Genomic DNA, 16604 nt, shown 5'->3' on the forward strand with positions numbered 1-16604 from the left:
ACTACATAGTCCACAAAACACATTGAGTTCTGATTCAAATAAGGCAAAACAGTTACTTAAAAGGATTTTATGAACCAGTATTTTAACAAACCAAATGTTTTAAATATCAAACACTCTCAGCGTGGCACGATTTACATTGAAACTTTCCTTTTTCAACCTAAGTATTAATTTCAGCGTTTCTCGTGTTTTTTGCGTCCTCTCACTGAAATTACACTTAGAAAAAGAGAAAGCCCTTGCAGCAGACCACATGGAGCTGCAATCCAAGCCACTGTCTTCCCCAAAGCAAAGACTCACAGAGCCTCAAACTTTGCCATTAGAATACTTTAACCCCTTTCTCACTTGACTCCTCAGGGGGGCTCGAACCTCACTCAAATACGGAGGGCTCGAGCCCCTGCATGTCAGCACGCTTGTGAAACTGTCTCTCTCGACTGAACTAATTACCGTTCGAGGAATCCGTAGCATTGAGAGCGATCGAGTTAGGGGACTGTCTCCGGCAAAGGGGAATATCGGGAGGGACCAAAGTTTAAAATCTTACCTTGTGGACCCGTCCATCTCAAGACACCGAAGTTCCAGGGGACCGCTGACACCGTCAGATCATAACTATATTCGTTTTGATCCTGCCGACTACGCCAGTATTGTCCTCCCGTTTCCTGCCCTCAGGCAAAGCAAAAAGCTCAGAGAGACAGTATAGTTTTACCTCCTTCATCTTTATTCCGGACCCTGGCTGGAGAGAGAATGATCACCCATGTGCACAGAGACGTGGGTTCTTGGTCTTCTCTGGAATAGCAATTTCTTGATGAATTACATAGTCATTTTACAGGGAGGCACATCTAGGTAAGGCAACGTGCATATTGATTGGGTGACCGTTACAATCAGCGAGTGTCAGTAGTAAAGATTAAGCCATCTGTTACACAATGGATGTTCTTAACCTTAACTGGCTTCACATAATGAATACTTTTCACTTTGTTAAACTGACCTTGTGTAACAAATGCTTTCAGTACTGCTAAATAGCTCTACATAATGCTTTTCCACCTTGTTAACCCATTACCTTTGCCTCCAGCATCCCATTGTTAATTGCAAGTCCTTACCTGATTTGCGTCATGCTCAGATGAACCCCTTGTTTCACAAAACTTAACTCTTTCCCTACATGCTTATACCCTATACACATTCTCGGAGGTTCACCTCTTTCTCCTCCCCAGCTCAAATTAATCCATGGGATGTTGTCAATGCCAGCTAAGCCCATCCCTAATTACTCTTGAGGTGAGCTGCTGCTTTGAACTACAGTAATCTACAAGGGATTGGTACAGCTTCCATATTGTTCGGTAGGGACCTTTGACCCAATAGTGAAGGATCGGTGGTATAGTTTCAAATCTAGTGATTTTGAGAGCCATTTTTAAATCGCCTCTCAGCCACCTTCACTCCAAGAAGGATTAGTCCCAACCTCTTCAGACTATCCACATAATTGAAGTTAAATTAAACAGAAGATAAATCCAGAATTTGGCGGAGAGCGCACAACTAAAATTTTTCAACTAAAATTCCTCTACCAGGGCAGATGTAGCATTTTTCAATTTTCTAAACAAAAGCTGAAGTTGAATATAAATTAAGCTGCTCTTTGGGTAATGAACCCTAATGAGCATCTGAGGTTTTGAAAAAGTCATCAGACTCAAAATATTAATTGTTTTCTCTACACAAACTCAGACCTGCTGAGTTTCTCTAGCAATTTCTGTTTTCATAGAATTTCTACAGTGCAGGTAGAGGCCATTTAGCCCCTCCGAAGAGCATCCCACCCTATCCCCATAATCCCTCATGGGGTTTATACTTTGTGGCTAATCCACCTAATCTGCACATCCTGGACACTAAGAAGTAATTTGTTAATGGCAATTTTTGTTCCAGGTCTTCAGCATCTGCAGTATTTTGTTTTATTATAGATACAAAATGAAATACAAACTTAATGCTTTTGCTACCTTGGGAAGCTAGACCTTTGTTGCATTGTGAAGTGTTATATCACTAAGATACCCTGCTCACATGTTGGCAAAGGAAATCTTTCAAAGTCAATCTCAAAGCCTCTGTGATTGTGTGTTCATGTTAATAGAACACACCTAGTGTTAAGGTTTGTTTTGTATTATAGGATAGGTTAGTAGTTAGTAGACAGTTGTTGTATTGGTTGTATTTTTCAATAATTTTATATGTTTGTAAGTTTAAAAAATTTGCTAATAAATTTACAAAAAAAATGCAACAGAAGCAGATACCTAATTAAAATCAAAATGACAATTTTTCAAAACTTCTGTCAAGATCAGTCAACAAGAGTAGCTACAGAGAGAGAATGGAAAAAGAGAGCTCAAGATGAAGCAGCAGCTCAAACCAACAATCTACCACTACTTGCACCACTCATCATCAATGTCCTGACTGTCAGAAATCTAGCGATGCTAATTTAGGACTCCTAAGTCATTTGTGAACCCACAACCGATAATATCATCTCGCTTCTATCTAATCATTCATCTTCAAAAAAGAATCATCCTCAGCATGGGGCATTGTAGTCTTTGTGTTTTAATGTGGGTAAATGCAGCAGCCAGTCTGTACTCGCAGTTTGAGGTTCCACAAACCTCATTGAGATTAATGTTCTTAGCAGTTGATGTATATCTGTTGGGACACTTGAGATTTTTCATGATCTTCAAATAATGCCATGAGATTGTTTGCAACAACCTGAGGATACAGATGGGGCCTCAGTTTAATACCTCACCCAAAATGTATATTTTATGTTGTTTTACTGATGTTGATCTCTCACTGGACAAGATATCTTGAATTTATAATCTGCAGTGTATGCATTTTAGTTATTCAGAGAATTAACTCAGAATATTTATAATGATGCTCACATCGAACTAAAACACTAGCCCATCCCTTGTCACCTCTAGCAGTCGTTCCTCTGATGTTTCTCTCATGACCTTTTTAAGCACATCTTTCTAACTTGGTTGTGCCTCAGTGGGGTTGCACGCAGGGAATAAAGCCCCGCTGTTCTCAGAGCAGTTATCAAAATTTATAAATATTATAAAAAGCCGCAGCCTTTTAGAGTTGAAAAATGTGCTGGAAAAACACAGCAGACCCGGCAGTATCCGAGGAACAGGAGAATCGACGTTTCGGGCAAAAGCCCTTCTAGGGATTATGCCCAAAACATCGATTCTCCTGCTCCTCGGATGCTGCCTGGCCTGCTGTTTTTCTAGCACCACATTTTTCAACTCTGGTCTCCAGCATCTGCAGTCTTCACTTTCTCCTAGTTGATCGCAGCCTTTCAGACCCAACTTGACAAAAACAGCATGGTTTTCCTACTTACCAAAAATGGCTATTCATGCGAATAGAGATTCTAGCTAGAGGTAAACCATTATGAACCATTGACATATACTTTAACTCGTTAAAATTCTAACTACCATATAATACTCCTCCTGTATACACATGCAGTCTGAACCCAGAAGCACGGGTGTTATGGGTTGAGGGAAACTGTGGGAAGACAGTCCAATTGTTCCTGTCCTCAGGATTCAGTCCGATGATCCTTTTCGCTTGTGGATTTGCTGCTTTTTGATCTTTCTGCTCTACTGCAGACCGTCTAATCCAGACTGTCCAGACCTTCAGCTTTTGGTTCTGTCATTTCCCAATTCTCGAATGAAGGACTTCAAGAGCAGCTTTACTATATGATTTTGCTTTAACTGTCAATGGATTTTCCTGTTGGTTAACCCCAGTTTATAAAAGTTAACATGTAGTGTAGTGAGTGTAGAATTTATACAAGAATGAGTTTGCACTGATCAAAATATCAAAGGAAATACAGCAGCAGCTTTGTGATGTGCTACAGTTTCCAAGCAATGCTCTCTGTTTCAATGTTTGCATCTATTATATGCTCAGAATCCACACCACTAACTTTTATTCTCAAGGAATAGTATCACATAAGTCCCACGTACAGTTGTATGCCTGTTAACATACTTTGTACTGCAACCACTGGTATACACAGATATAAAAACAACTGAAGTTCGGAGAAGAACTTGTATTTAGCAAAAAAAACCTCATCCTATTTAGTTCCGTCAGCAGCAGATGATTAGCTAATGTGCTATTTTAAATAAGTTGAGATAATAAACATTTTAAGGAGTGAAGAATCAGCTAAAATGCTTTCCTTCAATATCTACTGCTCGCTTGCTGATGTACAATGCACTATTCATTAAGTGCACGTTGAATTTTGCAATGTGGGTAGTCCCATCATTAGACAGGTTTAATGTTGCTCTACATTATTCATGTTGGTTATATTACAGCTGGAAGTCTGTGGCAATTTCTTCTGCTGACTAGAGGCTAGAATTAAACCTGTGTAGTGTATTATCGGATGGAGTAAACACTGTTTGCATAATTCACAATTTTCCCATATTCCCAAAATTCAACCAGTTATGTTTTTCATTGTTCTCAAGTGCATATAATTTGGTAATGTGGATGTGTGGACGTTTTGGAAAAAGAGCTGTTGAACAATTGCTCAGGAATGGTTTTTTAAAACTATAATATCTGGTTGCATATCTGAAGCAGCTGAGACTTGTGCTTAATAATTGATGTTATAGTCAGCAATTCTCTTGTTGCATAATTAATCAACCCAACCGAGTCTGAGCCATCATTTATTTTTCCCTAAAGGATGCAACTCACTATGCTACAGTACTTTACAAGGGCATGATAAACGGTTGCAGCGATAATTTCCTTTCCTCTAGGTTTCTTTACCATGGAGGCTATGTATCTTGTTTTGCTCAAACCCATCACCTGCTTCCTTTGCTACATATGGTGAACATAACAAAGTTAATTCTTTGAAGCATTCTTTAAAGGGTGTATATCCCATTCACCAGGAGATAGAATAGATGATGGACTATTTGAAAAATGAAATCCTCCAGTTTAAACTGGTTTTATTTTCTATTTATTCCCCTACCCCCCAATTTTAATCTGTTTTCAAAAACAAAATGCAAACAAATGCCTGGAAAATTGCAGCTTTGATTTTTACAAAAGAAAACCTGAAAATGTGGAGTCCTGATAATAGAATAACTTAATATAGCATTTTGTTCGGTCTAGTCGTTTTCTACAAAATGCTAATATTCAAATAAAGATTATTTCTAACCATGCATTTATTCTTTGAGCAGTTGAAAGTTTTACTGTATGGAAAATGTGATGTAAATGAGCTGAGCTTGGTTTCCGTGTGACTGACCACAGATACAGGATGTGAATTTTATACTTACACCTGTTGTATCTTGTATGCATTTGCAGCAATGGTCCAGTTCAGTCTGCAGGGTTTTTTTTACACTGCTCCTCATTTTTTTGCTCAGCATTCTGACTTAATAGGTGTGTTTTCATATTAACAAAATAATAACTGATTTGAAAAACAAAACTACTGTGATAAGGTGCATACTGAGTTGCTGCCATTCTTGCAAATGTTGGGATTTTAAAAAATAATTTTGTAACTTTTGATCACTGTTGACAAGAGATTGAAATCCTGTGTCCAGTTTATTCCTCACCTGGAAAGAGAGTTAGTTACATGCATGAACTACTGTCTCCTACCTTTTGGCTTTCTCATTATTTATAATACTTAACTAAAAAAACGTAACCTTGCCTTTAAGCCCCCACTTTGCAGCTATCTGTGTGTGTGTAGTCTGTAAAGGTCATTAACCAGCATTCAGCTGTTAAGCATGTTGCAATATCCTTCGCAGTTAACAAAACATCACTGCCCCAGAAACTGAAGATGCCCAAGGGATAAAAATAATTTGGAAAGATACTAGTCCCTCTGCAATAACTAACAGTCATCCAGATGGATTCAGCCTGCCTCTAATGCACTAAAATGTACAAGGCAAAAAAACATTCTCTGTATACATGATTCTCGCATGGTGCTGTTTCTGCTCAGTTGTATCTGGAGTACATCGTAATTTTCATTAAACTTTCCCTGCTGAGCCAGGAAATGTGTTGCCACCTAAACTTTACTTTGTGTTCTCTCTAAAGGTGTTGACAGACCTGAATATTTCTGTTGTTGAATTTCTTTGATACCTTGGGAATTTTTCTTTTGGGGAGGAAGACCTGGGTGTTATTATGACATGAGGGGTTTTCGGGCTGTCTCATTCTAGGAATGGTTTGGTACAGAAATCTACCTACATGTTTCTAGATAGCCTACAGATTACAGATTCCTGAAGAAGGGCTTATGTCCGAAACGTCGATTCTCCTGTTCCTTGGATGCTGCCTGACCTGCACTTTTCCAGCAACACATTTTCAACTCTGATCTCCAGCATCTGCAGTCCTCACTTTCTCCTCCAGCCTACAGATTACCCACAGTGTGGAAACAGGCCCTTCGGACCAACAAGTCCACACCGACCCTCCGAAGAGAAAACCATCCCCTTCTATTTACCCCTGACTAATCCACCTAACACTTGGGGCAATTTAGCATGGCCAATTCACCTAACCTGCACATCTTTTGGACTGTGGGAGGAACCCGGAGCACCCGGAGGAAACCCATGAAGACACTGGGAGAATGTGCAAACTCCACGCAGACAGTTGCCTGAGGTGGGAATTGAACCCGGGTCCCTGGCACTGTGAGGTAGCAGTGCTAACCACTGAGCCATTGTGCCCCCCCCCACCCCCATCACCCACTCCCCCCAGTAAGTGACATAAGGAGTGTATGCAGTTATTCAAAGCACAAACTGTATCATTGCAAATGACCTAAGCTCCCTTGGACTTGGAACCAGGTGTAAGAAACCCAATAATAACTCCTTCCATTGTGAACATGCATAAGTGTGAGACTGATAGTCATAATGCCCTCCTGTTCTCACTATGATTGAATAGTCTGCCAGCAGGCATAAATATGGCTCCTGTATGTGAATTATTCCAGTGAGATGATACATATCTGTCAGCAATTGTGGGACCACAGCTTAGCGAAAGCCAATACTCAGGAGAAGAAATAAAAACTGGCAAAAAAGGGCTAAGGAATAAAAACTTTACTGTTGCTGACCATGCAGGAATAAGTCGAATGAATCTTTGTTACACTCCCTCTAAAGAAGATACGCCTTCCCTTAAGAAAACCAACTTCAGCACACTGCGTGATGTATGTATGCTCTCAGCAAAGCCCCACTTAGTTCTGCAAGACATCCTTTCTGCAAACCTTATTACAGGGATTGGAGTATAAAGTACTGTCAACCTTAATTGCTTGCTGCATCTATATGTTAACATTTGTGATGTGTGTACAGCGGTATTGAAATCCCTCCGAGTACCTAATCATGTGACTCTTCTCTGTGCTACCACAAACAATAGAATGTTTTCGTTGTTTTGAGTCCGCCCACAGTCTGAAGCAGTTAATTTGGAAAGGCAAGGACTGGTTAGGGATAGTCAACATGGCTTTGTGCATGGGAAATCATGTCTCACAAACTTGATTGAGTTTTTTTTTGAAGAAGCAACAAAGAAGATTGATGAGGGCAGAGCAGTAGATGTGATCTGTATGGACTTCAGTAAGGCGTTCAACAAGGTTCCCCATAGGAGACTGATTAGAAAGGTTAGATCTCATGAAATACAGGAAGAACTAGCCATTTGGTTACAGAACTGGCTCAAAGGTAGAAGTCAGAGGGTGGTGCTGGAGGGTTGTTTTTCAGACTGGAGACCTGTGACCAGTGGAGTGCCACAAGGATCGGTGCTGGGTCTTCTACTTTTTGTCATTTTACATAAATGACTTGGATGTGAGCATAAGAGGTACAGTTAGTAAGTTTGCAGATGACACCAAAATTGGAGGTATAGTGGACAGCGAAGAGGGTTACCTCAGATTACAACAGGATCTGGACCAGATGGGCCAATGGGCTGAGAAGTGGCAGATGGAGTTTATTTCAGATAACTGCGAGGTGCTGCATTTTGGGAAAGCAAATCTTAGCAGGACTTATACACTTATTGGTAAGGTCCTAGGGAGTGTTGCTGAACAAAGAGACCTTGGAGTGCAGGTTCATAGCTCCTTGAAAGTGGAGTCTCAGTTAGATAGGATAGTGAAGAAGGCGTTTGGTATGCTTTCCTTTATTGGTCAGTATTGAGTACAGGAGTTGGGAGGTCATATTGCGGCTGTACAGGACATTGGTTAGGCCACTGTTGGAATATTGCGTGCAATTCTGGTCTCCTTCCTATCGGAAAGATGTTGTGAAACTTGAAAGGGTTCAGAAAAGATTTTCATGGATGTTGCCATGGTTGGAAGATTTGAGCTATAGAGAGAGGTTGAACAGGCTGGGGCAGTTTTCCCTGGGGTGTCGGAGGCTGAGGAGTGACCTTATAGAGGTTTACAAAATTGAAGGGCATGGATAGGATAAATAGACAAAGTCTTTTACCTGGGTTGGGGGAGTCCAGAACTAGAGAGCATCGGTTTAGGGTGAGAGGGGAAAGATATAAAAGAGACCTAAGGGGCAACTTTTTCACGCAGAGGGTGGTACGTGTATGGAATGAGCTGCCAGAGGATGTGGTGGAGGCTGGTACAATTGCAACATTTAAGAGGCATTTAGATGGGTATATGAATAGGAAGGGTTTGGAGGGATATGGGCCAGGTGCTGGCAGATGGGACTAGATTGGGTTGGGATATCTGGTCGGCATGGGCAGGTTGGACCGAAGGGTCTGTTTCCATGCTGTACATCTCTATGACTCTAATGCTGAGAATGCATTGATACAATTGGATGGTTTCTCTCAGACCTCAGGCACTGAGATCAGTTTTGTGGCTTTTGTTTGCATTGCTTGTTTCTCTTGTGTCCAGTTCTGGCCAGTGAGATACCATTTCAAGAAGCTGAAACATTCATAAGGCAATTGGAGATTTAGTTTGGAAGAGGTTAGGCCATATTTAGTTGTTTCCATGTCACTTGGCTTTTTCTTTCTCTATCGCTTTCTTTCCCTGTCAATTTTGGTATTCAAAAGCTTGTTCATCAGAAATTTGAATCAATGTCCTTTTTCTTTGCTGATTTTGCATGATGTGTCTCCAGCATTTTCTGCTTTTGATTCTCTCTCTCATTCTTCTGATTGACAAGAGAGCTGACAACAGATTGCTGGGCTGTCCTTCTATGTTATCTGTTTCATAAATACCTTGAAATCTCCTAAAGCAGCTTTCACTTCTTATGAAGCAAGTGACCTTACTTATTTGAAATGATATGATGAAGAAAAGAAAGGTGAAAAGAGTACTTGGGGTTTCAACCATTTAAATTGGTATAGCTCTTCCACTTCATTAATTAAAAATTGAGTCATCCTAACTGCATTTCAATCAATCCCATTGCTTTACCTCTACTGGTTTAGAAAAAGAAAAAAGCATATGCCAGGTTTAGACAGGAGAGATCGAGAAAGTTCTTGAGTATAAAGTAAGTAGGAGTATATTTAAGAGGGAAATCAGGAGGGCAAAAAGGGGACATGAGATAGCTTTGGCAAATAGAATTAAGGACAATCCAAAGGGTTTTTATAAATACATTAGGGACAAAAGAGTAACTAGGAAGAGAATAAGGAAGAAGGGTAAATGCCTGAAACGTCGAATCTCCTGTTCCATTGATGCTGCCTGACCTGCTGCGCTTTCCCAGCAACACATTTTTAAGCTCTCATCTCCAGCATCTGCAGTCCTCTTTCTCCCACTCAAAGATCAGCAGAGCAGCCTATCTGTGGAGCCACAGGAGATGGATGAGATACTAAACGAGTATTTTGCATCAGTGTTTATTGTGGATAAGGTCATGGAAGACATAGAATGTCGGGCAATAGATGGTGACATCTTGAAAAATGTCCATATTACAGAGGAGGTGCTGCTGGATGTTTTGAAATGCATAAAAATGGATAAATCCCCTGGACCTGATCAGGTGTACCCAAGAACTCTGTGAGAAACTAGGGAAGTGATTGCTGAGCCTCTTACTGAGATAGTTGTATCATCAATAGTCACAGGTGAGGTGCCAAATGACAGGAGGTTGACTAACATGGTACCACTATTTCAGAAAGGTGGTAAGGAAAAGCTATAGACAGGTGAGCCTAATGTTGGTGGTGGGCATGTTATTAGAGGGAATCCAGAGGAACAAGAAAGGCAAGGACTAATTAGGGATAGTTACCATGGCTTTGTGCATGGGAAATCATGTCTCATGAACTTGATAGAGTTTTTTGAAGAAGTAACAGAGGATTGAGGGCAGATTGGGGTGGACGTGATCTATATGGACTTCAGTAAGGTGTTCGACAAGGTTCCCCATGGGAGACTGGTTAGCAAGGTTAGATCTCATTGAATACAAGGAGAACTAGCTATTAGGATACAGAACTGTGCCACAAGGGTCCACCACTATTTGTAATTTATGTAAATAATTTGGATGTGAACATGGGAGGTATAGTTAAAGTTTGCAGATGACAGCAAAATTGGAGGTGTAGTGGACAGCGAACAAGATTACCTTGGATTACAATGGGATCTTGATCAGATGGGCCAATGGACTGAAGAGTGGCAGATGGAGTTAATTTAGATAAATGTGAGGTGCTGCATTTTGGAAAGTCAAATCAGAGCAAGACTTATACATTTAATGATAAGCTCCCAGGGAGTGTTGCTGAACAAAGAGACCTTGGAGTGCAGGTTAAAGTTTCTTGAGAGTCATGGGTAGGTAGGATAATGAAGAAGACATTTGGTATGATTTCCTTTATTGGTCAGAGCGTCTTCCCCAGATTTGTGTGTTCGAATGTTGATTTTTGTTTTCTCACCAGTTACACTTTACCATTAAATAGCAATTAGCATTCTTCGATAACTTTATTTGGGGCACTGGCACTTGGGTTTCTGTCTAAATGTAAAATACTACCTTCAAGAGGAAAAGAAGAATGTTGCTCAAACTTGGATGCACAGTTGTTTGTTTGAAGCAATATTTCTGTTGCTAAATTTCTACCTGTGTCTCCTTGAGATACTTAATTTTTTTCTTGGTTTTTAGTTTCCTATTTGGTCCATTTCTGATATCTGACTCATAATGAAAGGTTATGAGAAATTTTTTTTTTATGCACAAGTATTAGGACATAAACTATCCCGAAGATTAGCACCGTCTGAAACAACTTTTAAAAAGGATGTACAGTAGATGCAAATTTGGAAAGGAAAATTAAAAGACTATGAATAAAGGATCATTTTCAAAAAAAATGGCACAGCGTTGTCGGCTGGAACTGAAAGAATGTTCAGGAATAGGCCTAGGATTTGTAACTAACAAAGTCTGAAACTGTTGTGGTTCACATGCACATGCTCTCTAATATTTGGGCAGTGGGGAAGGTAAAGAAAAGTGAAAACAAACCCTTTGGATTCCACTCTAATCATTGATTGGGTTGCAGCTTTTCAACCAGAAATGTTAGCTATTCTGCCGTGGTATAATTTCACAAATGTTTTGCCGTTATGCAAGAACCTCTTAGACTACTTCAAAAAGTTTAGTGATGAAGCTATGCTGCACTGATTTGGCATGCTTCATAAATAAAACTTAATTTGTTATAATAATTACTTTTTGGGTATCTTTTATATATGTTTAGATGTCCTGTGCAACTTTTAATGCTTTTATTTTATTGATCATGTGAGTGTGCCACACATTTCCAGTGCATTGCAGTTTGCCCGAATGTAGTTTCTCTAAGGCTGCAAGACCTATGTTATAATTTAAACCCTAGCCTTCCTGATGGTGACCTTTGTGGAATCTATCGGACTCATTATGTGGCTATTGAATGTAAAACTTTTTTTTTTAGTATTTGTATTTTAATATACAAGTTAATGGTGGAACGCTGAAGGGATCGCTGCCCAGCTGTTCAGTCTAGCATAATAATTTAGATGAAAGGCAGATCTTAGCTTTGTTTTGTCAGAAAAATTAAGCAGTAAAGTAACTGTGAGAAGGCAAGAGAATCTGCAAGAAGTTATATCCAGGTTAATTGGATGGGCAAGAAATGGCAGCTCTGAATGTAGAATAATGTGGGATTGTCTTTGGAAGAAGAGAAAAACAATTTTTTTTGATGGTTTGAAACTATCAAATGTTCATCCTTGGGGATTTTCAAGTTATTGTTAACATTTATGAACAGTAAATAAGTCGGAAAACAACTAGTATGTTTGTCTTTATTATAATGAAATTGAAATACAAGGGTAAGGGCTTTTTGATGCAACGACAGAAAGGTTTGAAGCTATATCTACAGTACTCTGTGCAGTTTTAGTCTCAGTTACTTAAAGAAGGGTGTTGTTACCTTGAGATATGGTTTGGCTGCCAAAAACATTCACCTAGCTTGATTCCTGGGATGAGAGTTTGATGAGGTTGGGTCTATACTGATTGCTTCTCATTTTTCTAAACTCCAATGTCATAGAAACATGTATTATTTATAGGATAGATACCCAAAAGGTGTTCCCCCTTAACTGGAAAGTATCGAACTAACGGCACAATCATAAGGGGTCAATCATTTAAGACTGAGTTAAGAAATATCTTCACTCAGGTTTCTGAACCCGGCCTCTAAAGGCTTCGTTGTTCAGTATTTCAAAACAGCGACGTAATCTTATCTAAGGAAATCAACATATATAGTGATTGGGCAAGGAAGTTGAGGAAGACCAGCCATCATTTAAATATTGAAGTAGATTCATAAAAAAAAAAATCGATATCCTTTCTATAGTGTGGAGTTTAATACTTTGAAGTACTCAGGCTGTGGTCATATTGGGGTTTTTCAACATTACAAAAACCAAATGGGATTCATGAATATTGGTCTATAATCTCTTGAGGTAAAGTCTGGAATGTGGTTGCAGAGCAAGATTTAGCTTTCTTTTAATCTTCAATATTTAGCAATACAATACATTCAGTTGCAAAGCTTATGTTTTCAGTAAAATAGGAGAAATTGCTAAAGAAACTGACAGCATCTGTGTAGAGCGAGTTAATGTTTTGAGTCCATTGACCCTTCAAAATTAGTGTATAAATTTTAGATGGACTTGCTTTTTATGTACTTTGAACACACTGTCGGGCAGTCCACTGTGAACAACTCAACAGCAGTGGAACTTCAGTTGTTGGGACAAAGAATCAGTGTAAATGTATTTTAATGTTGGGCTTTAATTTTTTGATGCTGGCCTTTATAGATATTTATAGATATATATCCAAAATGTTACAGTTGGTAATAAAGTCTTCAATCTTATTCTTCACCATTATCAACATCTCATTTATTCTTCCTACCCAATTTCCCTATCCACTTTCATGTTCAAAGCCATTAACACTTATAAAGTGCTCGAGATGTTCTTTGATGTAGGAGGATACTTGCCTTTGTGATACCTTTCATGTTTGTTGAATATCCCAAAGGATTCTATAGCCCATTAATTAGCACTGAAGTGGTTGTCACTGTTCTTATAGTGGAATGTTTAACTAGCTGCAATTAAATATATGACTGGACATTTGGAGTAAATATTGGCCAAAGAACCAGGAGACTGTCCTGTTTTCCTGCCAATTCTATTATAGGGTTATTTTAACGTGCACCTGAGGGCAAAGGAACCCACAATTTAATAATGTGTTCGAGAAAGAGCTCAATTTCCTCAACACTGCACTGAACAGTAATTCTAGAATGGAGCCTGAGCCCATATCCTTCAACTTATAGGGCATAGGTAATACTAACACAGTTGATCTGGCATTTAGAAATTACATTGCGATAACTGTTAGATTGCTGATATGGGAGATTGTTTGCACTCAGTGTTATGCTGGCTCCAGAAGATTAACTTGTAGACCCTGATAGAGCTCAAAATGGAATTTCATATTGCTGCCAGCACACCAATTCCCTGACTATCCTGCTCAGGACCACTTTCCTGTAAGTGGAATAGAAGGGTGGTAGCAAAGTTATCGACCCATAAGTGGCACGTCGTCAGTTGAGCCTAATGATGGACAGCAACTTGGAAATTTAATTGGGTCTTTAGGTACCTAAAGGCTTCAAGGAACCATACCACCAACTCTTGATGGGAAGAGAGGGCTGGTGTCCAAACAGGGTTAGTGGGTCCGCTTGTGTGGCTTAACTAGCCACAGGCTGCCCTACTAATGGGTTCCCCCTCCAAAATAGTAGCCCATTGCTCAGGGCTACAGGCCTCCTCCCAGCCCCTACTTCCAGTAATGGGCCTGAAGAATCATAAGTGTGCCTGCATAGATCCCTGAAAGTTGCCACCCAGGTTGATAGTGTTTTTAGCATAGGATGTGTTAGCTTTTATTGGTAAAGGGATTGAGGTTTGGAGCCACGAGGTCATGTTCCAGCTGTGCAAAACTCTGGTGTGGCCGCACTTGGGGAATTGTATGCAGTTGGGCTCACCGTGTTATAGGAAAGATGTGGAAGTGTTGGAAAGGGTTCAGAGGAGATTTACTAGAATGATGCCTGATATGGAAGCGAGTTCTTATGAGGAAAGGCTGAGGGACTTAAGGCTGTTTTTAAAGCAGATTGAGAGGTGACTTAATTGAGACATATAATCAGAAGGTTAGATGGATGGTGATGGCGAGCATGAGGGACATAGCTGTAAATTGAGGGGTGATAGATATTGGACAGATGTCAGAGGTAATTTCTTTATTTAGCGAGTAGTAGGGGCATGGAACACCCTGCCTGTAACAATAATAGACTCGCCAACTTTGAGAGCATTTAAATGGTCATTGGATGATAATGGAATAGCGTAGGTTAGATGAGCTTCAGATTGGTTTCACAGGTCTGCACAACATCAAAGGCCAAAGGGCATTTACAGTGCCGTAATGTTCTATGTTATACCCATTAATAACAGTTGTGTCCATCCCCGTCCCATAATTGAGGGCAGCTGACCACCACCAGCAAACCCTCCCTCCCCCCCCCCGCCCCCACTCAATTTTATTGGCACTAAAGCCCATAGTGAATATTCTGCTTCGTAAGTTTTAAATCTAATAGGCGGTGGGTTTATAGCATCCTACCGACATTCGACGTACAAGCATACGTATATTCTGCACGAAATAAGAGTAGACGTAAAACATTCAGTCCTTCAAGTCTACTTTACCGTTCAATGAGATCATGGCTGATCTGTTTAATTTTTTTTGAATTCCACATTCCCAACCACCCCATAAAACTTAAATTTGTGTTAGGCAAGGATATCCATGTATCTCAGCCTTTTCAATAAATAGAGCCTATATTAGTAAACCATTATGTGGTTGTGTTCTGTTTGAAAATATATGAGAAATTGGTGAAACCCATTAAAACAATAATTTGCTTAACCTAACCAATTTATGTTTGTAAGTATTTGCAAATGTGATTTCTTGCTTTCTAACCAGACTATTGTATTTGACATTGCAGGATGAGACTGGTGCCTATCTAATTGACCGAGATCCTACCTACTTTGGACCTGTGCTTAATTACCTGCGACATGGGAAACTGGTTATTAATAAAGATTTAGCAGAGGAAGGCAAGATCTATTTGTTACATCTTTAATTTTTATTTATATTTATTGCATCCTTGGATTATAGATAAATAAAATCCCTACAGTGTGGAAGCAGGCCATTCGGCCCATTGAGTCCACACTAACCCTCCGAAGAGTAACCCATCCAGACCCCATCACAGACTTTGTTGCAAATTTGGACGAATGAGCTGAACTTCAAAGTAACTGTCCTTGCCATCCCAAGGCAGCATTTAAATGGAATGGCATCAAAGACCCCTGGAAAAATTGAAATTGATGGGAATCAAGTGGGGAAACTTTCCATGGTTGAAGTAATACCTGCACAAATACAAATGTCTGTGCTTGTTCGGGGCCAATCATTTCAACTCCAAGACCATACTATGAGGAATTCTTAAAGTAGTGTCCCAGGCTTAACCATATTCACCTGCTTCACCAGTGACTTTCCTTCCACCTAAGGTCAGATGTGGGAATTATAGTTGATGATTACATATTGTTTAGTAACATTTGAGACTCCTCGGGTACTATGTCTGCTTGCATCCATCAGGTTATGGACAACATTCAGATTTAAATTGGTAAGCAGCATGTGGTTTTCATGTCAGCCAATTGCAAGGCAATGACTGTCTCCCCATGACATTCAATAGCTTTACCATTGTTGAATCCCCTACCATCATCTTCCTGGGAGGAGCATTAGTGACCAGAAACTTAACTGGTCCAGCAGTAATACTAATACAGACTGCAGAGCAGGCTTGGAATTCTGCAGTAACTAACTCACTCCCTGACTGTCCGAAGTTTTTCCATTAACTAAAAGGCACAGGTCTGGATTGTGATGGAGTAGCCTCCACTTGACTGGATGAGTCCAGCTCCAACAACAATTAAGAGGCTCAACAAAATCTAAACTAAAGCAACCAGCTTTATTGGCACCCATCCACCATTTTAAGCACTCTGTCACTGGCACGTATACCATCTGCACGATACGGTGCAGCAACTCATCAAGGCTGTTCTGCTCCAACAAAACCCAACATCTCTAACACTCAAAAGAACAAAGACAACATATGCTTGCAAACATCAACAGTTTTTTCCCCTTCAACATGCACACCATCGTGACTAAGAACTATATAGTCACTCCTTCAGTCATGGTGGAGGAAACTCTTAAAATTCTTTTCTACAGAACTGGATGTACCTACATCAAGAAAGTGGCTCAGCACTACCTTCTTAAAGGAAGAATTGGATA

General features: G+C 39.9%; 1 protein-coding gene across 5 annotated transcripts in view; it reads left to right on the plus strand.

Moving 5' to 3' along the window:
• LOC122560703 (BTB/POZ domain-containing protein KCTD5-like) overlaps nt 1–16604 on the plus strand; it is a 77046-nt gene that overhangs the window by 25858 nt on the left and 34584 nt on the right. For all 5 annotated transcript variants that reach the window (XM_087997797.1, XM_087997799.1, XM_087997798.1 and 2 more), the window contains one exon: nt 15274–15382. In XM_087997797.1, coding sequence (XP_087853923.1) covers nt 15274–15382 — 109 coding nt within the window. The remainder of the gene's footprint in view (nt 1–15273; nt 15383–16604) is intronic.

The sequence above is a fragment of the Chiloscyllium plagiosum genome, unplaced genomic scaffold (assembly GCF_037043375.1).
Source record: "Chiloscyllium plagiosum isolate Xiang-an unplaced genomic scaffold, Cpla_swu_hap1 HiC_scaffold_20, whole genome shotgun sequence".
NCBI classification, from domain to species: domain Eukaryota; kingdom Metazoa; phylum Chordata; class Chondrichthyes; order Orectolobiformes; family Hemiscylliidae; genus Chiloscyllium; species Chiloscyllium plagiosum.